Source organism: Zootoca vivipara, chromosome 10 (genome assembly GCF_965207765.1).
Source record: "Zootoca vivipara chromosome 10, rZooViv2.hap1.1, whole genome shotgun sequence".
In the NCBI taxonomy this organism is placed as follows: domain Eukaryota; kingdom Metazoa; phylum Chordata; class Lepidosauria; order Squamata; family Lacertidae; genus Zootoca; species Zootoca vivipara.
Genome location: NC_142593.1, coordinates 35,974,225 through 36,000,314, shown reverse-complemented (window position 1 = coordinate 36,000,314; position 26,090 = coordinate 35,974,225). Strand labels below are relative to the sequence as shown.

General features: G+C 41.7%; 2 protein-coding genes across 3 annotated transcripts; both read left to right on the top strand.

The window, feature by feature from the left end:
• The first annotated feature begins 5,022 nt into the window (after positions 1-5,022).
• Positions 5,023-10,515, top strand: CCNB1 (cyclin B1). The gene is made up of 9 exons (XM_035099888.3): positions 5,023-5,163; positions 5,691-5,846; positions 5,952-6,065; positions 7,345-7,527; positions 7,877-8,035; positions 8,401-8,637; positions 9,020-9,160; positions 9,511-9,621; positions 10,300-10,515. Exons 1-9 carry the CDS (start codon positions 5,143-5,145, stop codon positions 10,402-10,404), a joined length of 1,227 nt encoding a protein of 408 aa, XP_034955779.1. The 5' UTR covers positions 5,023-5,142; the 3' UTR covers positions 10,405-10,515.
• A 2,245-nt stretch (positions 10,516-12,760) lies between these two features.
• CENPH (centromere protein H) lies at positions 12,761-24,616 on the top strand. Of its 2 annotated transcripts, none has more exons than XM_035100266.3 (9): positions 12,761-12,900; positions 14,725-14,780; positions 15,079-15,127; positions 16,245-16,319; positions 18,058-18,114; positions 19,972-20,035; positions 21,165-21,216; positions 22,811-22,974; positions 23,505-24,616. In XM_035100266.3, exons 1-9 carry the CDS (start codon positions 12,773-12,775, stop codon positions 23,592-23,594), a joined length of 735 nt encoding a protein of 244 aa, XP_034956157.1. In that variant the 5' UTR covers positions 12,761-12,772; the 3' UTR covers positions 23,595-24,616. The 2 variants fall into 2 exon arrangements, with proteins under 2 accessions (XP_034956157.1, XP_034956156.1); XM_035100265.3 differs by having other exon boundaries at positions 23,502-24,616.
• Positions 24,617-26,090: the final 1,474 nt, after the last annotated feature.

The following is a 26,090-nucleotide window of genomic DNA, read 5'->3' as shown; positions in this document are numbered from 1 at the left end:
CCAAAGTCTGTAAGCTTGCAAGGAGGTGAGGAGCAAAGACTTGAAATTGCCCTAGGCAATCTGGCCATTCTTTTGAGATGCTTTAGTTTCTGGATCCAGGTCCCAGGCATACCCTATTCATATACAGTGGTACCTCGGTTTATGAACACAATTGGTTCCGGAAGTCTGTTCATAAACTGAAGCGTTCATAAACTGAACCGAGGTGTTCATAAACCGAGGTTCCACTGTACAAAATATGCCCTCAAGACAGAATATGTAGGATTTGTAAGTCAAAAGAACTTCTGCAAGATAATTCCTTCTGCAGACAAAATATTTGGGGTCCTAAAGAGTCGAAGATGACTTCAGGATTGCTCTCCTGTACTATTTCAGACATGTGGAGTGAATGTGTGTTTACCTTGTGCATTTATGAACATTTATTCTTTATTGTTATAAGAGTTAAAAAGGGTCCTTCTCCGGGAGGGAGCCCGGACCGCCAGCAGAGCACAAATGAAAGCCCTTACTGGCTAGTAAAATGACAGAGACCAGAACAGAATTCTCGTGAAAAGCAAGGGGGCTAGTTAAGCCTGATCTTTATTAAAGGCTGTTGCAACAGGGTGCTCTCCACACACGCACACACACACCGGGGGGGGGGGGGACCCAGAACAAAGGTGTGCAAGCTTATATTAAAAATTTAAAAAATTCCTTCCAGTAGCACCTTAGAGACCAACTAAGTTTTTTATAGGTATGAGCTTTCGTGTGCATGCACATTTCTTCAGAACAACTTTTCGAAAGCTCATACCTATGACAAACTTAGTTGGTCTCTAAGGTGCTACTGGAAGGAATTTTTTTAAAAAAAATTGTTTCGATTACATCAGACCAACACCGCTACCTACCTGTAACAAGCTCTCATATAGAAATTTTAAATTGCCCGCCCTGGAGTCCAAGACTGCCCCCAGAAACACCACAGATACATCACAGAAGAGGCGGTCTACAACAGAAATCTGAGTGCCTTGTTTTTATCCTGCCTGGCAGGTTGCCTGTTAATGGTATTTGACTGGATTACCTGGGGAGCCTGGCCAGTCTTTTGTAATAATAAATACTTAGTTCCTGAGCCAGGTCACAGGCTCACACCCTATTCATACCTTAAAGGTAACGCTCATCTTGCGTTATTGACCGAGGGAGCTGGCCAGGTCATGTGGCCAGCATGACAAAGCCGCTTCCGGCGAACCAGAGCAGCGCACGGAAATGCTGTTTACCTTCCCGCTGTAGCGGTACCTATTTATCTACTTGCACTTTGACATGCTTTCGAACTGCTAGGTTGGCAGGAGCTGGGACCGAGCAACGAGAGCTCACCCCGTTGGAGGGATTCGAACCACTGACCTCCTGATCGGCAAGCCCTAGGCTCTGTGGTTTGACCCAGTGTTTCTCAACCAGTGTGCCTCCAGATGTTTTGGGACTACAACTCCCATCATTCCTGACCACTGGTCTTGCTAGCTAGGGATGATGGGAGTTGTAGTCCCAAAACATCTGGAGGCACACTGGTTGAGAAACACTGGTTTAACCCACAGCGCCACCCACGTCCCTATTCATATCTTAAATGGGCCCTTAAATCAGGATTTGTGAGGAAAGAGACAATGGGGAGGTTTCCCACTTTGACCTTGCAGAGAAATATTTGAGGTCAATTTGTTCAGGACTTTTTCCTGTGGGGTTTCAGACGTGGTTTAGTTATGAAGATTTATCTTGTGTGTGTGTGTATGTGTGTGTGTGTGAGAGAGAGAGAGAGATCTTAAAATCCTCATAACATGAGACTAGAATTCTTATAACAATTCCATAAGAGTTACCTCTCTCTACATTCCGAGACTGCCAAACTTACACAGGAGACTAAATTCATGAGATTAGATTGTCATTGCAGTTCTTCAGCAAGACTTGCTTATTTGCTAATTTTGTCTTTAATAATGCTTTTCACCAGTTTCTGGAAGCAGACCTTAAGCTAACCTCGTATTTTTCTGGATCCCCCCCGGATACCTTTTTAAAGATTGGTGTCACATTGATTACTTTTCAGTTCTCTGGTATGGAGGCTGATCTTAGGGACAAGTTACATATTTTTGTTAGAAAATTAGCAATTTCACATTTGAGTTATTCAGTAACTCTTGGATGGATACTATTTGGACTTGGTAATATATGTGTGTGTGTGTGTTTTGGGGGTTTTTAAATTCAATAACCCTGGGCTTCCTTTGGAGGTTCTGATATAAAAATAAATACATAATGCCTAGGACTTCATCTCTTGTCAGCACTATTTGTCTCAGTTCCTCCTTGAGTTAGTTCAGGCATAAGGATTCTGTAGTGAAGAGAGATGCAAAGATTTCTCTGCAGTTTTCCTCCTTTAGTATATATTTGATTCCCTTCTAGAGACAGATAAATCAAAAAACCTATTTTTTGCATCCCTTATAGACTGCTGTGTTTCTTTTGCCAAAATTTGTGCTCCTTTTTTATAAGCTTCCTCTTTGGAAGTGAAATGTGGAACCGTTGGACTTTTTGGGTAATTGCCCGCTTCTGTACATGCAGAATTCGATAGTACAGTGGTGCCTCGCTAGACGAATTTAATTCGTTCCACGGGTCAATTCTTATAACGAAAAATTTGTCTAGAGCAGTGGTTACCAACAGGTGGTCCGGGGACCCCCAGGGGTTCGCGAGCTATGCCAGAGGGGTCCGCAAGATGCTATTAGAATAAAAAATATATTAAATATATTTCGTATGATAACAGATTTTTTGTTTTGGCCGCTTCCTGCATGAGCAGAGTCTAGCGCAAAACTAGAATTAGATAGAGGCAGTAGTTCTGCTGTGTGCCATTAGGTGGCGCTTTACAAACACTACTGTTTTGCAAAGAGGCAGCGTGCACATTCTACTAACGCTCACCTCCCCAAGATGCTTTGCGCGCATCGGCTTCATTTGTGTGCTACTGCGCAGGTACCCTGTCTTCTCCATTCCCCTCCCTCCTCCCTGGCACGCGCTGCCTCTTTGCAAAACAGTAGTGTTTGTAAACAAAGCGTTGTTTTTCGCGGAAGCTACAGTTCGCGTAGTTAAAAATGGACCGTTGATTAAAAAGTGGTTCATCTCATTAAGAACTGAAAATTAAAACTAACTGTATACTGATGGAGTACTCTGTTGTAACTGTAAAAAACGTATAAATATAAAATATAAAAAGACTCTTAATTTGGCTCTCACTTTTTATTTTTAGGATTAGGAATTAATGGGGGTCCTTGTCACAATAGCGGCTCGATGAGGGGTCCTCGAGAAAATTTTGTTGGGAACCCCTGGTCTAGCGAATCCCATAGGAACGCATTGAATCATTTATTTTTTTTGCCCATAGGAACACATTAATTGAATTTCAATGCATTCCTATGGGAAACCGCGATTCGCTAGATGAATTTTTTGTAAAACGAATTCGTCTAGCGAGGCAACCTCCACTTGAAAAATCCTTTCGTTAAGTGAAAAATTTGTCTTACAGGGCGTTCGTCTAGTGAGGCACCACTGTACTGTGCTTGCTGTTCTCAGTTCATTCAACATCACACCAAATACCAGGAGAGCACCACTGAAGATTATGTTCAGTGTTGCTGAATCTCTCCTCAGTTCCATGAGCAAACTATTCTAGGGCCTGGTCATTTTGGATATCTAGAAATTTTACCTCTTTGTGACAGGATCACACTTATTTAGTACAGTACATGAGAGTTAACTGGAAATACAAGTTGCTGCAACATTTCCTGCTTGCTACTCCCCCCCCCCTTCTGTTGTTTGCACCAGTTAGTATCCAGAAGCATTACTGCCTGTGACCATGAAGACAGTAACATTTTTAAAAAATCGGTAGGGGAGAAACCCTAAAACGGAACAGGGACTGAGCATGCTCAGTGGCTATGACATGCTGACTAAGTTCCTTAGACTTAGAGGAAGTTACATAAATGTTAATAGCTGCAATGTAACCAGGGACCTACTGGTATAATACAGCTGTCGCCCCAAATACTTTATAACAACTTGAGACTTCAGTTTTGGGGAGGAAAGAAAATTGTTGTTAATAGCATTTATATAGCACTTTTAAGTGTTTGACGCACTACAGATGCGGTATATTGATGTAATTCTTACAATAACCCTGCAATGTAGTTACAGGTAGGTAGCCGTGTTGGTCTAAGTCGAAACAAAATAAAAAAAATTCCTTCAGTAGCACCTTAAAGACCAACTAAGTTTTTATTTTGGTATGAAATAAAATACCTGCAATGTAGGTTACTGTCCCCATATTGCAGTGTTAGGGTAGGGGCTGAGGCAAGAGGCTAATGCTTGGGCTACGCACTGAATTCATGGCAGAGGTGAGCCATAGACCTCCGCCTATCCTTGTTTTTCCTCTATGTTTGCCTAGTCCTAAGGGATTTATTTCTTATCCTTTTCAACGCTTGTATGACAAAGATTCAATCACTATACATTTCCTAGCATAGGGTAGGAAAAACCTGCGGTTGTTGCATTCCTTCCTATGGTGACGCTATTAAAATTACAAGTGGGTCTGGAAAGACGTTGTAGTCCAAAACATTCTTGCGCAACACGCTCGGCTTTACCCAACTTATTTTTGTAAAAAAATAATTTAAAAAATGGACCAATTGAAGTTCAAAATCCGGTGCACGTAAGCAAGCGGTAGAGGAAGCACAAATCAGAAACACAGTCCCATAAGGAGAACTATAATAGTTTGGATTGATTTCTTGATAGCCGGTAGGTACTTTTCTAGATGAGAAGCAAACAGCTCCACCTATTTATTCCCCCTCGTCCACCAGCTGAGCTCCCAAACTGAAAGCTAGCAATATCCTTTCCACGTGACCTTCCGCATCTTCTCGCCACGCCTCCCTTTTCGAACGCCCGGAGAAGTCAACCTCCTTGTAGCCGTGGAAACGCATTCAGGGTGTAACGCCGCACGGCCAATGGGAAGCGGCGGACGCCGAGAGAGGCAGCCAATGAGCGCAGCCTGGTGCGAGTTTTAAACTTGCGGCGGTAGGTGGGGGGGCTATCGGACTCGTGCGCAGCAGGAATCGGCCGCTTCGGAGCTTGCGAGAGGAAGAGAGTTTGCTGGGAGCAGAGGCGGCTGGTTCGGATAACATCTCGTGTTGCGCGGATTGAGTCTGGATCATGGCTTTGCGGGTCACCCGGGTAGGAAAGGGGGTTTTGGAGGGGGAGAATTTTTTTTGTTTTTCAGGCTTCCTGCTGCGCCCTCTTTTTTTGCAAGAGGTGGCAAACTTAAGGCTGCAGTCCTCTGCAGGCGCATAAATGGGGCTTACTCCCGAGGAGACGTGCATAATCTTCTGTTTCACAGGAAGTTAGTGGAGGTGTCGCTAGTAACTGCTAATTGCCATTTGAAAAATGGAATTCTACAGCTGTGTCGAGTTTTTTCTGCCTACCAAAATGACTAAATCGGTTCCCAGACCCATTTGGGGGGGGGGGGTTGGGGCGTTGCCCTGGCTTGTTGAGTTTTACCAGTTGTGAATTGGCTAAGGCTTCTGCTTAATTAGTACTGTGTCTCATCAAAATTCATAGGAGGAGGGCTTTAAGGTAGGGAAGCTTGTAAGGTTCAGAACTCTTATTCCTACCCATCCTCACTTTATCATAAAGCTGTACAAATGCTTCCTTGTGTTTGTGAAACATAGGGTTACTTAAAGGGGTCTTCCTCCTTCCTGCAGAACACGAAGACCAATGCAGAGAACAAAATCAAGGCTATAATGGCAGGTAACAAGCGGGGAGGTGATGGTGCCAAACCCTGCTTGAGGCCTAGGACTGCCTTGGGGGACATTGGCAACAAGGCATGTGAAGTAAAAGCCAAGGCTGTGATGAAAAAGGTAAGTGTCTCCTACCCACCCACTTCCAACTAGAGCTTAACATTGGGAACTATCAGGGCTACTGCAATGATTCCTCCCTCTACCCACTTCTATTCCCTCACCCAGGAAATACTGAAACCTGCAGTTTTGGAAAAAGTTACAACTCAAAAAGTCACAAGGCCTACTGAACAGCCAAAAGAATCTGTGAAAGAAGAAAAGCCAATCCTTGAACCCGTGAAGGTATCAAATGACTTAAAAATGATAGCCCTGGCTTTGTTGTTGGTGGGGCATGGGGGTTAATGATTATGAATATTTTTGCTATATATGTATTTGTTGTCTCTTGATATTGAAACTGCTATTTTTGAGCTTTCATTAGCTACCCTTAGCAATAATTGGCAGGCTGCATACCGAGGGTTGGGTTTGAACCCCTTGGTGGGCTACATTGTCAAACTTCAGGCTGTCTGAACAATGTACCTTAATGGCAAACAACGTCCTTCCAGGGCTTGCAAAGTGTGTGTTCAGTGGTCTCCAAAACACCAATGGGTATTTCCTGCTGCCAGATTAATACTGATTTTCTCTTGGGAAAATGAACTCTGTGAATATAGTATTGTGGGTCCCCCCCCCCCCCAGATGCAGAAACTTGAGACAAACCATGTCTATTACAATGGGCTTTTGAATCTTTGGTTGCAATCCCTTTGGTTGCAAGTCCAATACTCAATCCAGTATCTGACTTAAGGTGGATATTTGAATCCTTCTCCCTTACCACTTGCCTCTGATCTCTCTCACACTACTACTACTACTGTTCTTTCCCACCCCCTTTTGGGCTATAGCTTAGTTCTTCCTGCAGCCTGGATCCCTTTATGCTTCTATACCCATTAGCATCATGATTACACCTGGGTCAGTAACACTCAAGTAGCTCTGCATCCCATGCAATGCTCTTATACAAAATATTGATCAGGAGTCTGAATATTGATCAGGAGTCTGGCATTTCCCTTCATGGGCATTCGTGGGCCATATGAGCAGAGCAACAAATGAGAAGCTTACCTTTGCACCATAGTGTGGTTTACACACACACACACACACACACACACACACACACACACCCTCCCCAGACAACAGGCAAAATAGTCCTAGGACGTATTCCAGCCAGACAAAAGCACTTGAGCAAATCAGGGCCTTTAAGATGTGTGATCTGGGGAGATTCTAAAGACCAGTAGGCCACATTTGGCCTCTAGGCCTGAGATTTCCCCAACCCTGACATGGATGCAGCAGAGACTTGCAGTTGACTTGTAATTGGACAATTAAACAGAGACCACATACTGTATACCTTTTGCCTACCAATCTATAGAGAGTGCTCAGAGGACTCATGATGCAGCCACCTTGCTGAAGCCAAACAGGCCTGAGTCCTGTCAGTGCCTGAATTAGGAGCCCAGTTGCAGTCCTATGTATGCTGCCACGAGTTCCATAATCCATAGAGTTGTAGCTCAGATATTAATAAATGGAAACCTCTCTTCAACAGTTGGAGTCTCCATTCCCCAGCCCAATGGAGACTTCCGGTTGTGCACCAGCAGAGGAAGTACTGTGCCAGGCCTTTTCAGATGTTCTGCTTGAAGTGAAAGACATTGATACAGATGATGCTTCAGATCCAAACCTTTGCAGCGAATATGTGAAGGATATCTACAACTACCTGAGAGAGCTTGAGGTTGGTTCAAGTAGCTAAGGCAAGCCTCGTGCGTGCCTCTGGAAATTGAGGTTACCTCCAAATCTAAGTTAACTAGGAAATGTCACTACTTAAGTTTGTGCACAGCAGGTGCCCCCCCCCAAAAAAATGACAGGAGCAACTAGGAGTCTTGCTCTTTGCGTGCCCTTGCTGTGCTTGCAAAAAATATCAATGGAATCCAAACTCAGTTTATAAAATTTGGGGCAAGGAACTTGCTAGTTCAAAAGCAATGAATGGTGGCAACACATCAGCTTCAGCTGCAACTAGGCTTCCTTCCTTTCTTTCATTTGTGCAGGTAAACATGAATAAACATCTGTTGTTTTCTTCACAGAGTCAGCAGTCAGTGAGACCAAACTACTTGGCAGGCCAGGAAATTACTGGGAACATGCGGGCAGTCCTAATTGACTGGCTTGTTCAGGTCCAGATGAAATTCAAACTCCTGCAAGAGACTATGTACATGACTGTTGCCATTATTGATCGCTTTCTGCAGGTAAGAGCAGCATGGCGACACTTTCTTTGCCTGTTTGCAGCTGTCTTTCCTTAAGAATCTGCAGGGACACAGAAGGCAGAGGGGCTTAGCTGCATTGTATGGAGGCAATACACGTTCAGTGAATTTGATCATACGTGGAACAATGCACTTTTAAATTGAAAGCTGCATGCTTAGTAGATGCACATACTACACAGCTCTCTCCCAGGGTAGCTAGGCTGGAGGTGGCGTATCGGTCTAGGAAGTTGACCTTGCAGTGGAACAAGTACATAAATATTCCTTGCTGAAGAGTGTGACAGCTTTGGGAGTAAGTGATCTTCCCCAATATTGTTATTAGCCAGTTTGACTAACAGTTGTTTCTATTGCAGAACAACAAAGTTCATAAGAAGATGCTGCAGCTGGTTGGTGTAACAGCCATGTTCGTTGCCAGCAAATACGAAGAAATGTACCCTCCAGAAATTGGTGACTTTGCCTTTGTGACAGATAATACCTACACCAACATGCAGATTAGGCAAATGGAGATGAAGATCCTAAGATCACTGGACTTCAATCTTGGTCGTCCTCTTCCACTACATTTCCTACGGAGGGCATCAAAAATTGGAGAGGTAATGCTGTTTAAGGGGGTGCCAATCTCACTAGGTCACAGTATGACAAATATGCGTATAGGAAGATCAAACTTGGAATCCGAAAATGTCTCCTTTTGGCATGAGGAGGTGTATTCAGTATCCTACCAGTAGGCCAGCTTTCTCCAACCTGGTTCCTTCCAAGTGGGTGAGTCCCATTGGCTGCAGTCAGCATGGCTATTGGGAGTTGGGCCAAAACAACTGAAAGACACAAACTTCTTGCTTTGTCTTAACTGTGTAGCTGAAGGCACAACCTTTTGATTTGGTTCTTCAGATAGGCAGAAATGTAAGGCAAGGCACAGTGTTCCTTGTTGATCTTCAGGGTTCATTGGTGATAAACACTATCTTACCCTAACTGTTCCAGGCCGATATAGAGCAACACGCACTTGCAAAATACCTGATGGAGCTCTCACTGGTGGATTATGACATGGCACATTACCATCCCTCTCGAATTGCTGCTGCGGCCTTTTGCCTATCTACTAAAATACTTGCAGGGGGAGAATGGGTAAGTAACTGAGCCGAGACATAGCCTTAAATTGGTAAGGTAAAAGACTTCGCTTTTCACCTCCACTAAATACCAAAAATGACTTTGGGTATTTGTTTCCATGATTTTCATTCCCATGTGTGAGCTAGAATTGCTAGAGCAGAGTGGCTTAGAGAATAAGATGTGACCCTGGAATATCTGCCTCAAAACTTGCCTCTGCTACAAACCCTCTAGGTAGCCTAAAGCACACCGTTGTGTGTGCCAGGATCCCTAGATCAAGTGCAAAGGAGGTTCATAGGGCATTCTGAGCTCTTCCATGACCTTCAATTGTTAATCAGAAGGATTTCTAACACTTAACTTCTTGCTCTTAGACACCAGCTCTACAACACTACATGCAGTATACCGAGACTGATCTTATTCCTGTTATGCAGCATATGGCAAAGAATGTGATGTTGGTAAACAGAGGCAATACAAAGCATCTGGTAAGCAAAAACCATGCCACTGTGTATCTGGTTGCATGCAAGTCCTAACTTGCCACTAAACGAGGTTTATAGCTAGGTCAGTGTGATTAAGCGGTTGGAGGATTGATGGCAGCTAACAGATTGAGGTTGAATCCTGACAAGACAGAAGTACTGTTTGTGGGGGACTCCCTGGTCCTGAATGGGGTAACTGTGCCCCTGAAGGACCAGGTGCGCAGCCTTGGAGTCATTTTGGACTCACAGCTGTCCATGGAGGCACAGGTTAATTCTGTATCCAGGGCAGCTGTCTATCAGCTTCATCTGGTACGCAGGCTGAGACCCTACCTGCCTGTGGACTGTCTCGCCAGAGTGGTACATGTTCTAGTTATCTCTTCGCTTGGACTACTGCAATGCGCTCTATGTGGGGCTACCTTTGAAGGTGACCCGGAAACTACAATTAATCCAGAATGCAGCAGCTAGACTGGTGACTGGGAGCAGCCGCCGAGACCACATAACACCAGTCTTGAAAGACCTACATTGGCTCCCAGGACATTTCCGAGCACAATTCAAAGTGTTGGTGCTGACCTTTAAAGATGATTATTATTGTTTTATTAAGCACAGGTGTGCTTTGCTTATGCTAATATGTAGTGATATGGTTGACTTTGCAAAAATTATGTTAACCATTGATCAATCTCTCCGCAGACTGTCAAGAACAAATATGCCACCAGCAAGCATGCCAAGATCAGCACCCTTCCAGAACTGAACTCTGCAGTCATAAAGGATCTGGCTAAACCATTCTCGAAATAAACCTAATTTAACTGTTGGACAAAGTTGACACCGTGTGTTGCTACTTAAGTGTGTGTATATTATAAATATAGTGGTTATAAAAGTTTTAATAAACTTCTTTTTTTACTTTCACCTCCTCGTCATGGTCTAATTGAAATTCCTGAATTGCAGATTAGCTAGTGAGTTGTTGATTCACAAAGGCAGCCTATAATTTTAAATAAGCTTTAAATCTTTGGCTTCTCACTATGAAGATGGTTGTATGTTCTTTAGCACAATGAAGCATACATGCGCAAGCTTTACTAAAAAAGCAGCTGATTGGCAAACCATTATAAAAGTATGCTTTGGGGAAACCAATTTGGCTAGGCTTGTAGGTTGCCTTTTTGTCTGCAGGAAAAGTAAGTTGTAAGAGCAACTTCTAATAGTCAAGCTCTTCCTGTTCTTTTAAAGTATATTTTATTGCTGTCTTGTAGCCACTCTTGTTAGGATCACCAAGCTGCTGTTTGGACACAAGTGAAAAATCAAATGTAATCACAGGTACATGGAACATAAAATGAGCCATGACTACTTGACGTTTAGATCAGTCTCTGATACCTGGGATGTAAAGCCTCCTTTCCTTCCTATTAGTGTAGTTTTTAAACTTCAGTACAGTGGTACCTCGGGTTACAGATGCTTCAGGTTACAGACTCCACTAACCCAGAAATAGTACCTCGGGTTAAGAACTTTGCTTCAGGATGAGAACAGAAATCGCGCAGCGGCAGGCCCCATTAGCTAAAGTGGTACCTCAGGTTAAGAATGGACCTCCAGAATGAATTAGGTTCTTAACCCGAGGTACCATTGTATTTGTTGCAGCAGCAATTCTGAAGGAATACCAGATCAAACTTTTAACATTGTTTTAGCTAATGCAAAAATAGGGCTATAGAGAAATTATAGCTGTCAGCTCAGGCCTTACAAATTGGGTTTTCTGGAGAGGACAGGTGAGATATACCCTTGTTGTTGTTTAGTCGTGGCCGACTCTTCGTGACCCCATGGACCATAGCACGCCAGGCACTCCTGTCTTCGAGATATACCCTAGTTTTTATTATTTGATTTTATAATAAACTGCTTGGGGTGTTTCATACTGTAGCTTCCAGAGTCTGGTTGAAAGTTTAATAAAACAACTTTATTGGGGAAGGTTAGCCTGAAGCTAGTCAACTTTAGTAGGGTTCTGTCGCTTTAAAACTAGCAAGCCATGCTGAAAAGGATGGAAAATGGCTGCCTATTTGAATTGGTGCAATCATTTTGAGTGACTTCAATTTATCTGAGCCAGGTGCAACATGTGTGCTATTCCTGCAGTTGGGTGGGTGGGGTGGATATGTATTCTGATGTTCACACCATGGCTGAAAAAGGTTGCTGACCCCTGGTTAAAATCCTACTAAGTAACTGGCTGTTTCTCATGAGGTGGCCAAAGTATTGGAGCCTCAGCTTCAGAAACTGTCCTTCCAGTAAGCACTCAGGGCTGATTTCCTTGAGAATGGATAGGTTTGATCTTTTTTCAGTCCATGGGACTCTCAAGAGTCTCCTCCAGCACAATTTAAAAGCATCCATTCTCCAGTGATCACCCCTACCCTTATACATAGGTCGCCGCTTGGCAAATCCACACCGTGATCAACTCCTGCCGGGAAACCATTGTCCCCACTGTGGAAGGACGTGTGGCTCCAGAATTGGCCTCCACAGTCACTTAAACTCATTGTTAAAACCGTGTTTATGGAAGACAATCTTACTCTGCTGCAAGTGATCGCCAAAGAAGAATATAGGGGTCTGGTGACTTCTGCTTCAATGTATCTGAAGTGTGTGTGCACAGGAAAGCTTATACTGTACCCAGAACAAACTTTGTTGGTCTATAAGGTGCTACTGGACAATTTTTAATTTTTTCATCCTAACACTGCAAGCCTAAATTCACTAGTTCTACCAAATTCAAGGTGTAAATGTGTTTAGGATTGCAGCCTAAAGCCCCGCCCCTTGTTTTAGTTGGTCTATAACCGACCGCCCTCCTTTACCAATATTTCTTTGTTTTATTATGTGTGTCTGCACGAAAGAGGACCTAACGCAGTACAGTAGTAGTAGTAATATATATTTAATAAATGATGACCCACGAAAAAAAACTCTTCCCACTTATGCGGGATCCAAACGCGGCTCCACGTACTTGACGCCCCGCCCCCTTGAAGAGGAGCTTTATTCGGCACGCCCATGGCAGCTGAGAGGTGTGGCGCACCAGGCCGGAAGGTAGAGCGCCTTCGGATTTCGTTCGGAGCTGGGGGCGGGGCTTATCTCAGGCAGTAGCAATCGCTCGCCGCTCAATCTCGGGACCGTGACGTAAGGCTGCAGTTGCGGGCCTTTTGAAACGGAAGGAATGGAAACGAGGGAGGGCGCGGCGGCAGCGGCTCCTCTCGACGGCTTCGCTGAAGAGACGTCAGCAGAAGCCCGAAGGCTCGTCGGCGAGGAGGGGCAGGAGAAGCTGGACCCGGTGCCGCTTTTAAGGTCAGGCCCTCTCTGTGTGTTGGTGTCGGGCGGAGTCTCAACACAGAGAAACACTCACACTCCCTCTCATAGGAGCCAACGCCCTTCGCTCCCCCATAAAATATTTGAAGGGGCCGCTCCCCCCAAGTTGATGGGCACGTCGTGTGATCGATTATGCTCCCCAAAAAATATTTTATTCATGTTGGCACCCCTGCCCTCTCTACAAGTACTCACGCACAAACAGCCCCCCTCCAAACTGCCGCATTTGCTGTTTCCAGTCACGGTAGATTTGAATTTCTGTGCCACCTCTATAATATTATTTAGAAAGACCAAAGAAAAGCATTGGAAGCATGTAAACCTTAATTGTGCATATTTAGTTATTTATTAAAGTGCCAGGGTCGGTGCAATGGGCCTGTGCATCTGGTTTGAGCCCACCCGGGGATGGCTGTGGGCAGGATTCCTGCGTTGCACTGGGTTAGACTAGATGACTCTCAGGATCCCGTCCAACTTTATAATTCTGTGACTTTTATTTGTTGCTTCCCAAAGAAAAAAGTCCTGAAGCGATTTAACAGTGAAAACATGCATAAAAAAACAACTTCGAGTCCAATACAAAACAAAAATCTACCCGCTCCTGGGAAAAGGAAAGTCTTCAAAAGGCTATAGTGGCAGCATCTGATATGCAGTGGGAGGGAGTTCCAAAGAGTAGGTGCTGCTACACTAAAGCCCCAATTTCTACATTGCATGGAGCAGGTCTCCTGAGGATACGTTATTTGTAAGAAACCCTCTCCTTCAGAGTGCAGTCATAGGCTGGGCATGAAGGGATAAGATTATTTTTTAGGGATTATGGTTCCAGGCTGTATTGGGCTTTGTCCAGCTGTATTGCTATTAAGGGACGCGGGTGGCGCTGTGGGTTAAACCACAGAGCCTAGGGGCTTGCTGATCAGAAGGCCGGCGGTTCGAATCCCCATGACAGGGTGAGCTCCCATTGCTTGGTCCCAGCTCCTGCCAACATAGCAGTTCTGTACTGCTCTGGTTCGCCACAAGCGGCTTTGTCATGCTGGCCACATGACCTGGAAGCTGTACTCTGGCTCCCTCGACCAATAACACGAGATGAGCATCGCAACCACAGAGTCAGTCACAACTGGACCTAATGGTCAGGGGTCCCTTTACCTTTATTGCTATTACAGCTAGTTGAGCCATTGTGTTTTGCATTAGCTGCAGCTTCCAGAAGACCAACCTGAATGGCACCCACACACCCTCTCGTTACTGTATAGGTTATGAGTTTCAAGTGGTAAACTATGCTTGAGCCCCTCTTAAAATTCCTGGATCCAGCATGGATTCAATTGCTGAAATATCCAGGCCAGCCTGGTAATGGCCTGCTAATTATGATTCATTAAGAGAACAAAGGGAGTGGCTCTGTGCCAGAGGCCAAATGGGTGGGCCTTCCTCCCTAATAAGTTAGGTAAAAGTAAAAGGCCATAGTTGAAAATTCAGTTATGTGAATGAGAAGTAGGGAGAGAGGCTGCAAGGGCAAAGAGAGAGTCATGGCTGATTTCTTCTGGAATCCAAGGTTGTGGTAATGGGAGAAGCAAGACCCTTTCCAGATGTTTATTATTATTATTAAATTTGTATACTGCCCTTCATCCAAAGATTGGGTCTTTTTAAAGACATACTCAGCTCCTCCTTAAAAATGCTGATCAGAATGCTACTATCTTTAATATTTCATTATCAGATAAAAGATGGATGTTATTAATTCATATGTGAACAAGATAAATTTTATGTAAAATTGCTACCAGATCCACTCTCTTGATTTTTCCCCCTGTTAATTTGTTTTTTGCTTTGTAGATTAAAAGAACAAATAAACCAACAACTTTTGGAATATAATACAACAATTAATGCAAGTAAGTGTGGGACTACCATTGTGAAAAAGAAAAACTTTCTTATGTTTATATATTGCTAAATAAAAAATACAATACAAAAAATACAATACAAAAATACAATACAACAGTTACTAGATAAGCCCTTGTTGAGAAAGTAAATACCAGGATGAAGTCCCTTGAGGACTTTATTTCTCTTTGTAACGTATAATCCTATGAAATGGTGTTCTGAAACTTACTATACTATTGGCATGTTCCTCTTGGGAGGGAAAGTGTTTTTCAGTTACCGGTACTTCTAACATATTCATATTTTATGTGACAGATGACGAAATCATTACGGATCAAGTTACTGATGAAAAGGCCATTGTGTGGTATGTCATCATAACTTATTAATGCATATGCTACTATGATGTTTCCATGGTTTCCCCCCACATACAGTACAAGCAAGCAAAAACTTAACTTTTGTGCTCTATGCAAAAGACAAAGGGCTAACAACAATTTTATGTTTGTAAGGATGAAATGGGCACGAAGCATTAACTTGTATCTCTTTACATGTTGCATATTCTAGTTCATTTCTATTTGCAGAATTATCTGTGATTTAACAAAATAACTGAAAATGCTGTAGTATTTATAAACTATCAGGCTTGTGTTTAAAAGTGTCTAAAATATCTTATCTTTATGCTTGTTCTGAGTTTAAATGGCAAGCTTTAGAATTGTTTATCCTTAATAAACATAATTGAAAGTAAACTGTACTTATTTCAGTGGGATGTATTTCCAAGGGGATGTGTGTGAAAGCAAGGTAAATAGGATAAGCAGCTTGATGTGGTTTTGTTCATTGTGCTCAGACCTTGTAAAAATAATAATAAACTGGAAGTTCTGTGGCCAGTTTAAATTGGTGTAAAATTGTTGTCCGCATATTTTGTATGTTTTCCCCTTGTAATCAAGAAGAGCAACAAGCTGTCCATGGTATAAATACTCCACTGCCTGTCTGGGGAATTCTGCTAAATCCCTTATCATCCCCTTCCCCTGTATTGTCCACATACCAACCTTGTTTCATAGCCTTGGGGACTAGAAACTGGATTAATTTCTCAATGAAAGTTGAAATCTGTATGCTGAATGCTGCATCCAATAACAAGTTACGTGTTTGTGTGGCATGGTCTCAGAAAGCTTTCCCACCCAATAATGCTGGCAATACAGATGTTACATTAAATGCAGAGGAGGAGCAGATCTCATTATATGAATAATTTTAGCATTACATATCTACTTGCTGTTCTACATCTCCAAGTTCCCAATGCAACTTGCAGAAAGAGTAAGGACCAATATCTGAGCAGAGCAATATTGCTCTTCAAACATCAATAACTAGGAAAATGTGTTTAAAACTTCTCCAGTTGTTAGAAAAGTTTGATAGAAGAATCACCTTCTAAGAAATATACTTTTCAGATCACCTGATCCTTGGTTTCTGTTTACCTGAGATTTTTTTGCTCTTAGTGCAATAGAAGACTTGGGAAAGGAATTGGAAGAATTGAAGCTATCACACAAACACAAAACTTTGGCATTACAAAGGTAAAGATTCAATCTTTCTGAAAAGTTGAAGTATAGCATATGACATGAATGAAGAACTAATGTAGATTGGAGGAATTGAAAATATACTGTGTTACCACAGAGATGGCTTGTTTGGTCAGATTCTTGCCACATGGAAGTTAAAAAATCCAAGCCACAATCCTGCAAATGTTATCTGGAATTAGGATCCACTGAAATTAATGGGCTTGTGCATCCAACTCAGTGCTTGATTGTGCAGCAAAGTTACATATGTGAAATTACTTAATAGTAATTTTTTTTTAAAAAAATATACTTTTTATTGATTTTACAACTATATACAGTACCAAATCACATAGAAACGAAGAAAAAAGTTACTCTATACATAAAAGATAAAGAAACCACAGGTATCCATTTGTGACATTTATCTAAATAAAGTATCCTTTCATACCAATTGTCAACCTGGGCTTGTGTCTCGAATATTTGCATTTTTCTTCCTGTTCTTTGCTTTTATCTTTTACCTCATTTTCCCCAACTTGACTTCCTCCTCTCTCTCTTTGGTTTTCTTTCCCCTCCGATTAATTTCGTCCCATTATATATTCTTCCAGATACCTTTTTTTCAATTGTATTTCCACTCGATTTGTTTTACGTCCTGGTTACGTACTCTCTTGTTGCATCTTATAATAATAATCTACTAGTTTTCCTTTTTCCCTTGGTCTATCTTTATTTAAATTTTACAAGAGTCTTTCCTATACATCGTAAATTTTTCCCATTCTTTTTGAAACTTTTGTTGTTTTTGATCCCTAATTCTCCCCGTTAGCCTAGCCAGCTCTGAGTATTCTAACAGCTTCTCCCTCCAATCTTCTATCGTAGACATTTCCATTGTTCTCCACTTTTGAGCTAAAATAACTCTTGCGGCCGTGGTGGCATACATGAAAAGTTTATGGTCTTCTTTCTTTATACTTCTACTTAAGATACCTAATAACATTTCTTCTGGTCTCTTTGGGAACGTGTATCGTAGCAGTCTTTTTAATTCATTGTATATTTGCTCCCAGTAGATCTTAACCTTATCACAAAGCCACCACATATGGTAAAAGTCCCCTTCTTTGATGTTACACTTCCAGCATTTTTTATTATTAGACTTGTTGATTTTTGCCAATTTAACCGGCGTAAGGTGCCATCTAAACATCATTTTCATGATGTTTTCTTTTAAAAGAGTGCATGCAGTAAATTTAATTTGATTTTTCCATAGGTTTTGCCATTGATCGATACCAATATTGTAACCTAAGTCTACTGCCCATTTGATCATGCACTCTTTAGAAATTACTTAATAGTAATTTTTATGCTTTACAAAATTGAGCATTAGACAACTTTTTATTCTGCAGCTGCCTTCTATTGAACTTCATATATGTCTGTCTCTTTTTAAAAATGGTTTAGTGAATTTATAAATAAAATCTATGATGTTTAACACATGAAACAGCTTAACCACTAACTGAAATAAAATATATTATTGTAATTTCCTCAGAAATACAAACACAAGCTTCCTTACTATACAAAGTTTTATATACATCTTGATCTTTGAAATACTCTGATGTGGTCTGTAATGTTTAGCCAGTAGGTTATGGTGCATCACTTGTTCATGGAAATGTGTATATGAAAGCAGAAAAAATATCTAAGAATCCAGTTCTTATTTCCTCTATAAATGTCTTAGACACACTGTCATGCATTTCCTCAGAACACATCCTACTTTTCTTCTTCTGTATAGGTTGCAAGTAAATGATGCACTTAGAGCCAAGCTGAGGAACAATGATGACAACTCAAAGTAAGGATTTGAAAGTCCAAGGAGTTCTTTAAACTGATACGGGTATTTGTAGCTTGTTTAATGACTATGGAATTGATATGCAAATACTGCTTCTGTGGGTAATAGAATATTTCAGAAAGGCACTCTGGTTAGACAACTGATATTCCTAGATGAAATTTCTAATCCCTTATAGGTGGTTTAAATCAGCTGTCACAATGCCCTATTTTAGTCCTTTGTAAAACTCTCATACTGTGGTTCCATTTAACCACAACTGGGATACAGTTTAAAACTAGAATCAGGTTAAAATTAGCTGTGATCTCAGCAAACATGTTCCTTAGAATTGTGCTGTTGCTGATTTTTGTAGAAGGCAGCTGCTGCTTTTGTTTATGGTTTGTTTGTTGGGCAGCATCCACTTACAGAGTAAGCGCCTATGTCATTTACCTCCCCATAACATGTTTTGGCTGTTTCTCACAGGGAAGTCATAACAGTGGAAGTAACTTCCTTAGGAAGAAAACAGCTGAGGAGGGGAAAACATGGACAATAAAAAAGTGGGCAGTCTAGCATGCTGCTGTCCCCACCCTGATTTTTAAATGGTTCCAGCCCCTTTTGCTTCATAGGAACTTGACCAAATCTGCATTACAACACACAGGTGCTGGTGCCATAACATGTACTTTTGAGACTTTTTCTCTAAATACTGCATTTCTATTGTTGTTTTTCACTGCTTGCAACTTGCTGCAGCTGCAGATGAATATTTTGATGTCCAGGTGTGTTGCATGTTTAGCTGGCATAATACACACATAGAAGTGCTAGTAAAAGCCAAAGACAGATCTCTTTATATATGAATATTTGGCCATTAGAAATACCCCCATCACCTGGCTTTTAGACCTGATCTGGTGCAGGCAGTTTTCAACTCTTTTTGTTAGAGAAAAGTGGATTGAAGTCAAACTGCCTTCACTTAAATTGAGTCTGTGAATAGATTTAAACCAAGGGTGGGGAATCTGTGGCCCTCCAGATGTTGTTAGACTAAATTTGTTTGTTTGTTTGTTTGTTTATCAATCAGTTTCTACACCACTCAATATAAAGATATCTAGGCACCAAAGCAAGAAACTCAATATGATATAATATAACAAAATACAGAATAAAACCATATACGTATCATGTTCAGTAAAACATACAAAGCTGGGTCATACTGCAGGGAAAATGTGTCAATAATGTCTTAACCAAGAGTCCAAAATATATTTTCCATAATCCCTGACTATCGGCCATCCCGGTTGATGGGAATTGGCCAACACCTGGAAGACTCAAGAGTTCTGCAGCCCTGGTGTAAACTAAGGACCAAATGAAATGCTACACTCAAAATGCACAACAAAATACCAACCATTTTGGGATGGGATAATTTGGAGAGAAATAGCAGTATGGGGGCTGCTTAATCTTTGGCCAGTGCTCTCTGCTGCAACTCCCCCTGTGCGAAACACATTTGAAACTCTGTAGGGAAAAGAACAACGTGGGAAGGGGTGATTTACAGTAGAAAACCACAGCCAGAGAAAGAATTAAGCAGCTTGATCCAACACTGCATATTCACTCCAAATCACCCCATCCCAAAGAGAAAGGGCTGTAGTTCAATGGTAGAGCTTTGCATGCTTTGCTGGGAATGTCTTCTATCTGAAACCCTGAAGAGTCACTGCCAGTCAGTGTAAACAGTACTGAGCTAGGTGGACCGGGGGTCTTCTTTGACGTAAGACAACTTTATATGTCCCTATATAAGCTTTTCTTAGAAGATAAGGGCATCAGGTTTCTGTTTAAGTGCATTTGCATATAAGTTTGAGTTGATTGTATGGGCCTCAGGGTCATTCTGATTTCTGTTTATGCTTTCATTAGGTTGATCTGGGAGACTATAGAACACATTATGATGCTTAGTACTGCAGTAATTAAATCAAAGCAGGCAAGTATCATTCCTGTCAAAAACTTTAAGGCTCATTGTCTAGAAAATATATATTTGCAACCCATGGTAGCTACAAGTGTAGCTGTACTTTAAAAAGTTACAGTGGTACCTCTGGTTGCGGACACGATCCGTTCCAGGGTGCCATTCGCACCCCGAAAAGTCCGCAACCAGAGTGGCGTTTCTGCGCATGCGCACGTGACAAAACGTCCAGGTTTGCCGCGTTTGCAAGATGAAAAGACGCATCCTGAAGCGGACGCAACATGAGGTATGACTGTACTGTGTTTACATACTACTTTTTCTCCTAAAGAAAAGTCCTAAAGTTAATATTCACAGTTACAGTACTACTTTGGGGTGTCAGGGGTGGGGTAGTGGGGGGGTGACACACACTGTGCTCTTTTCAGGGTACCTTGTCCACCTTTAGTCCCCACGTTGCACTTGTGGCTCCTAGAAGCTGTCAGCATACAACAGTAACCACACCCCGGGAACGGCTTTCACTGGCCAGCTAAACCAGGTGAGGGGAGCCGATGGGTCCCAAACCCTCAGTGAATAAGGGACTTCCGAATATGTGAAGACAGGTTCTGGCAGATTGAGTGGATGAGAGCAATAGTGAGTCCAATGTTCAAGAAGTTGGTTTCTGCACATGCTGTATAGAGAAGTGAGGGGCAGATGGGGCTTATCTGGGAAGGTAGTCCATGTAGGAGGAGGAAAACTGATCCCAAACCTCTACTGCCTTGTGGGACATCTTCAGGAGAAGAAAGTCCTAAGGAGTAAACCCTACACAAACCTGGAATGGACTCCTTAAGGTGGTTGGATGGCATCTTGTACACCTTCTGGCAACTCCTGCAGCCAAGTTGGTGCCAAATATATTTCTCTGCTTTCCTTTGGACCACATCAGCGAGGCCGAGAGGAGGAGGTCTTGTCATCTGGGCATCCCAGAACCTCCATACACACTGCTCAGGCTAATGCCCCAGGGAGGTCACTTTGGTGCTGCTAAATCAGTGTTTTGACTTCACCTCTGGAAGAGCACTCCATTGTCTCTCGAGGTAGACAGATGCCAACAAGTATTACTCTGACAACTGGGGTAGATATTTTTTACAAAATATATTAATGAACTGCTTTTTTAATATAGCAGTCACGTGAACTGGAAGAAAAATTGAATGAAGTTAAGCGGAGAAAACAACGTAAGTTTTTTAACGGTAGTGAAATACCAGTTTCCCTTTTGTATCTTATAAAGGTGGTGTGGCATGAAAATGAGAGTGTGTTGGAAACATTATCATTCCACCCAATGATGGATGTGCACGTTATAAATTCTCATGGATAGTCAGTCTGGCGGTTAGTGCAAAAGGGTTGTGGGAAGGAAGGTGTCTCAAGAATAGTATAAAGGCCACATCACAGTACCATTGTGGGCAATTACACAGATGCTAAGGTTTCTTTCTGTGGGCATGCAAGAACAATAACGGAGATAGGTAAGCATCCCCACAAAGCTTTCTGTTAACTACTCCAATTCTGGATTTACTGGATGATTACTGCCACTTGCTTTACTCATGTTTTCATTAGAAAAGAACCTTAAGCCATATTACCACCTTAATGCAGGTCCATGCAGAGCTTGTATGAAGCCCAGGGCGGGAGGCTTGTCCGCGAGAGAAGGCCAACGCCTAATCTGACCTGACACTACACACTAGTACGCAGTAACGCAGGTCCATATTTTACTATCAAAGCCTCGCAGTGCATACAGACAGGCATAGGTGTTTCACCCAATAAGTCCCTGGTCTGTCACAGGGCGTTCTTGGCACGACAGCATGTCTGGAGGGCCCCTTGGCTAGCTTAGCCCTCCGATGCCCAGGGCAAGTGGGCCTGGCTGCCCCCACCCACACAGACCTGCCTTAATGTGTACACACTTTCTTCCAAAACTAAGTTTTTTGTAGAATCAGCAGAACTTGTTTTCATTTGCACATTTATATATACTTCTGCATACACGGGGAATCCCCTTAGTATGTAGAAGCCAGTACCTTGATTTTTCATTGGTCCATTTTGCTTCTAAACAGCCAGGCACTCCCCAGTCAAGTTTGCAATTAGTATATAAGATCACTTACCTTTGATCTTTGTTCACTACCTGGTGCTGACTTGCTACTTTTTACAAGCAGTGTTGAAATGCAATACTTGCATTGTAGTAGCTTCTTTAAGTGTATTGTAGCTCTTTATTGGTTGTATTAATACTATGCATGCCCCTAAATCTGCTCTGGAAGGTCCCCAAACCCTGTGGAGCAACTTTTGAGGATGCGCAGATGGCTGCAGGAGGGGGGGGGAAGGAAAGGGAATTGAAGTTGCGTCAGATGGAAGTCTGTTCTGTTCACAAAACAGCAGCATTGGATAAAACTCTACATGTGTTTAGAGTTCTAAAGGTTTAAGCATGGTGTGTGGAATGGAGGCATACAGTCATACCTTAGAACTCAAACACAATCCATTCTGGAAGTCTGTTCGACTTCCAAAATGTTCGAAAACCAAATTGTGGCTTCTGATTGGCTGCAGGAAGCTCCTGCAGCCAATCAGAAGCCCTGTCAGATGTTCAGGTTCCAAAAGAATGTTCACAAACCAGAACAATCACTTCTGGGTTTGCGGTGTTTGGAAGCCAAAACTTATGAGTTCCAGGTACAACTGTATTTATTTATTTTTAAATTGTGTCATAAATCAATCACTACAAAGCCTTTTCTTGCACTAGGGTTTGGGAAATTATCAAGTTCATAGTTTCATATTTTTCTCCTCATAATTCAAAAGCACTAAGGCAAGCAATAGATTGCAAACTAGCAGATATACATAATATGAAAATGAAACAAAAAGAGGAACTGGAGAATATGGAAGTGAGTGAAATGTTGAAGAAGGCCCGTGGAAAACTGCAAAAGGAAATTGAGATGACGACATTGATTCAAAACATCTTCCAGGTAAAACTGCCTCTGAGAAGGACAGATTAGTTCATTTTGATCACCTCTGACAAATCTGTACTAAATATAAATTGAGTCAATTTATATCCTACTACCGGTAGCAAGAATGACTTTACTGATGAGAAAGCTGCTTTTACTGGGGAATTTTGTGATCTATTGACAGTTTAATATATTAAACTTTAAAATGTCTGCACATAGATGGAGAATGACCAATCATATAACTTGCACGATGCATAACCACTTTCTTTTATCAGCCCACATTTTTATTCCTTTTTTAGTATTGACATCCTGAAGAGAGTTCCGTTTGCTGAAAATAATGGCCTTGTGTAATGTTTAAAGATTGTAAATACGGAAAATATATATCTGCAACAATACTGAAAATATATAATATCTGCAACAATAAGGTGCAACCTAAGTGAACCTTTAATTGAAACGTGTATGTTTGCATCTTAAAGCAACCCCATAATTGGGAGCATGGAGTATCTGAAGTATTTCTTTAAAAGCTAAACAAACTGATTTTGTTTCAGAAGCTCATTACTGGAAGTCAGGTCAATTGGCTAGAAGATCCAGCTTTGAAGGAAATTGTTCTGCAACTGGAGAAAAATGTGACTAGAATGTGAAGAAGAAGCAGAGCAGTACATTTTCTATGGTTTGCTAATTCAGAGGAGAAGCAGTAGTCTGACAAGCTATTGTGACAAAGAGGTGTGTTTTCATAATCATAACTGCAGTGGCGCTTAATTATATTGATGCACAGATGGACTTGAGAACTTCCTGCTGTAAAATATGGTGCCTGACTTAATGGCTAGATTTGTTTGCTCTACCTTGGAAGAAGCATTCCAGTTTTATGGAAGGAGCTATTAACAGAGAGTATTGTACTGTAACTGCAACATTCTTCCCATCGCCTCCTCAATTGCCAAAGAAATTATTGGCTGTTGCCTTGGAATGAAAACAGAGCAATAGGTTTGCCTTTTAAATCTTGTTTCCTGCTGGGAAGGCAGGATTGCCTTTCCTTACATTTGGACTTTCTTTACCACCTATAACTAGCACATCATTTTTATGTGTGACAGTGGAAAGCAGCTTAGCATTTTGAGGGATCATTTTTGTAATGTTAAATGGATTTCCAAAGCCATTTCACTACAATGGTATGTTATACATGTTTAGTTAACTGTTGTGCATTTAAATAGTTGGCTGCTGCTATTATTGCAGTGCCATCAATATACATGTAACATTGTGTATTTAAGTGTTTCATAAAAAAAAGTTAGATGCCTGACTCCAAGGAACTTAAAATCTAAAATTATGAGGAACATAATGAAGGGAAGGACAGGGGTAAAGAAATGTTACTGTAGCATGACCATAGGTTAGAGTTCTAGTATTGTTTATACATGTTATGCCATAGTATTGGCTGCTTTTACAGTGAAATAAAACAGCTTTGTGTGTTCTCCTATATGGTTTGGAGGGTTCAAACCTCTTACAAGCTTAGCACTCATGGGAATAATATGTGGCCCTCTTATGGAAGGATGGTTATTGGTTTGCTTTGCTTTTATTGTGTATTTTGCATATTCATTTTGTATTTTTATGTTGTGAACTGTTCTGTGGTCCTCAGATGAAGGGTGATATATAAATAAAATAAATAACTCTTGTAGATCAGGAATGGTTCTATAAAGGGAGGGGGGTAACAAGTGGAGTCCCCCAATGATTGGCTTTTGGAGCTGTGCTTTTAACTTGTTTATAAGCAATCTGGAGCTAGGAGTGAGCAGTGACATGACCATGTTTGCTGAAAATACTAAGTTGTCCAGGACATTAAAATAAAGGAGGGATTGCACAGACCTCCCAAAGAACCCATCCTAACTGAGTGAATTGGTAGTAAAATGGCAAATGCATTTCAGGATAAACAGTTGTAGAGTGATGCATTCTGGGGCAAAAATATATATATTTCACATATATGCTCATGGAGTATGAACTGGTGGTGATTGGCCAGGAACAATAATAAAAAAATAAATACACAAGATCTTGCGGTCATGTTGACCCACTACGTAGCAGTTGCAAAAAATGTAACTTCCATGCTAGGGATCATTAGGAAAGAATTAAAAATACAGCTGCTGATAGCATAATGCCATTATACAAATCTATATTGCAAATTATACAAATCTATATTGTATTCCTACTGTGCATAGTTCTGGTTGCCTTACTTCAAAAATGTTATTGTTGAGTTGGAAAACGTTCCAAAAAGTGAAAAGCAAAATGCTCAAGGAATTGGAACAATTCTCCTATAAGGAAAGGTTGCAGCATTTGGAGGTGTTTTTTAATTTAGCTAATAGGTGACATGATATAAATGCGTGTGATAATGCCATGGAGAAAGTGGATCAAGGCAAGTTATTCTTCCTCATAACATTAGACTTGTGGCTATCCTATGGAGCTAAATGTTGGAAGATTCAGAACAGACAGAATAAAGTACCAGTACTTCTTCACGCAGCACATATTTAAAACCATGGAATTTGGTCCCACAAGAGGCAGTGACGGCCACCAAGCCAGATGGTTTAAAGGAGAATTTAGGCAAACCTTGGAGGATAAAGCCTACTGAAGGCTACCAACCATAATGGCTATGCTCTCTCTCTCTCTCTCTCCACTGTGGAAGCTATACTACAGGATGGGAGAGAGCAGTTCTGCTTGCAGACTTGCCGTAGGTATTGTTATAAGAATTTAAGGTCTCAAATATGTAAATTAAATATACAAGGCAAACACATACCGTACACAAATACATAAACCACATGTCTGAAACAGTACAGGAAGGCAGTCCTGAAACCATTTTGACTCCCAAACTGACCAAATGTTTCTCTGCAAGGATGGAGGAAATGCTCACCAATCCTGCCTTAAGGGCACATTTAAGGTGTGAATAGGGTGAGCCTGTGACCTGTATTCAGAAATTGAGCACAGTGGTACCGGTACCTCGGGTTACAGACACTTCAGGTTATAGACGCTTCAGGTTACAGACTCTGCTAACCCAGAAATAGTACCTCGGGTTAAGAACTTTGCTTCAGGATGAGAACTTAAATCGTGCGGCAGCGGCTGTGGGAGGCCCCATTAGCTAAAGTGGTACCTCAGGTTAAGAACGGACC

What these genes read in the sequence shown, in the direction of transcription:
- CCNB1 (XM_035099888.3), top strand. Translation starts at nt 5,143, where the DNA reads ATGGCTTTGCGGGTCACCCGG. An exon ending in CCAAGGCTGTGATGAAAAAG is followed by an intron (nt 5,847 to 5,951) that starts GTAAGTGTCTCC and finishes TCCCTCACCCAG; the next exon opens with GAAATACTGAAACCTGCAGT. An exon ending in ACTACCTGAGAGAGCTTGAG is followed by an intron (nt 7,528 to 7,876) that starts GTTGGTTCAAGT and finishes TTTTCTTCACAG; the next exon opens with AGTCAGCAGTCAGTGAGACC.
- CENPH (XM_035100265.3), top strand. Translation starts at nt 12,773, where the DNA reads ATGGAAACGAGGGAGGGCGCGGCGGCAGCGGCTCCTCTCGACGGCTTC. An exon ending in GACCCGGTGCCGCTTTTAAG is followed by an intron (nt 12,901 to 14,724) that starts GTCAGGCCCTCT and finishes TTTGCTTTGTAG; the next exon opens with ATTAAAAGAACAAATAAACC. An exon ending in CAGTAATTAAATCAAAGCAG is followed by an intron (nt 20,036 to 21,164) that starts GCAAGTATCATT and finishes TTTTTAATATAG; the next exon opens with CAGTCACGTGAACTGGAAGA.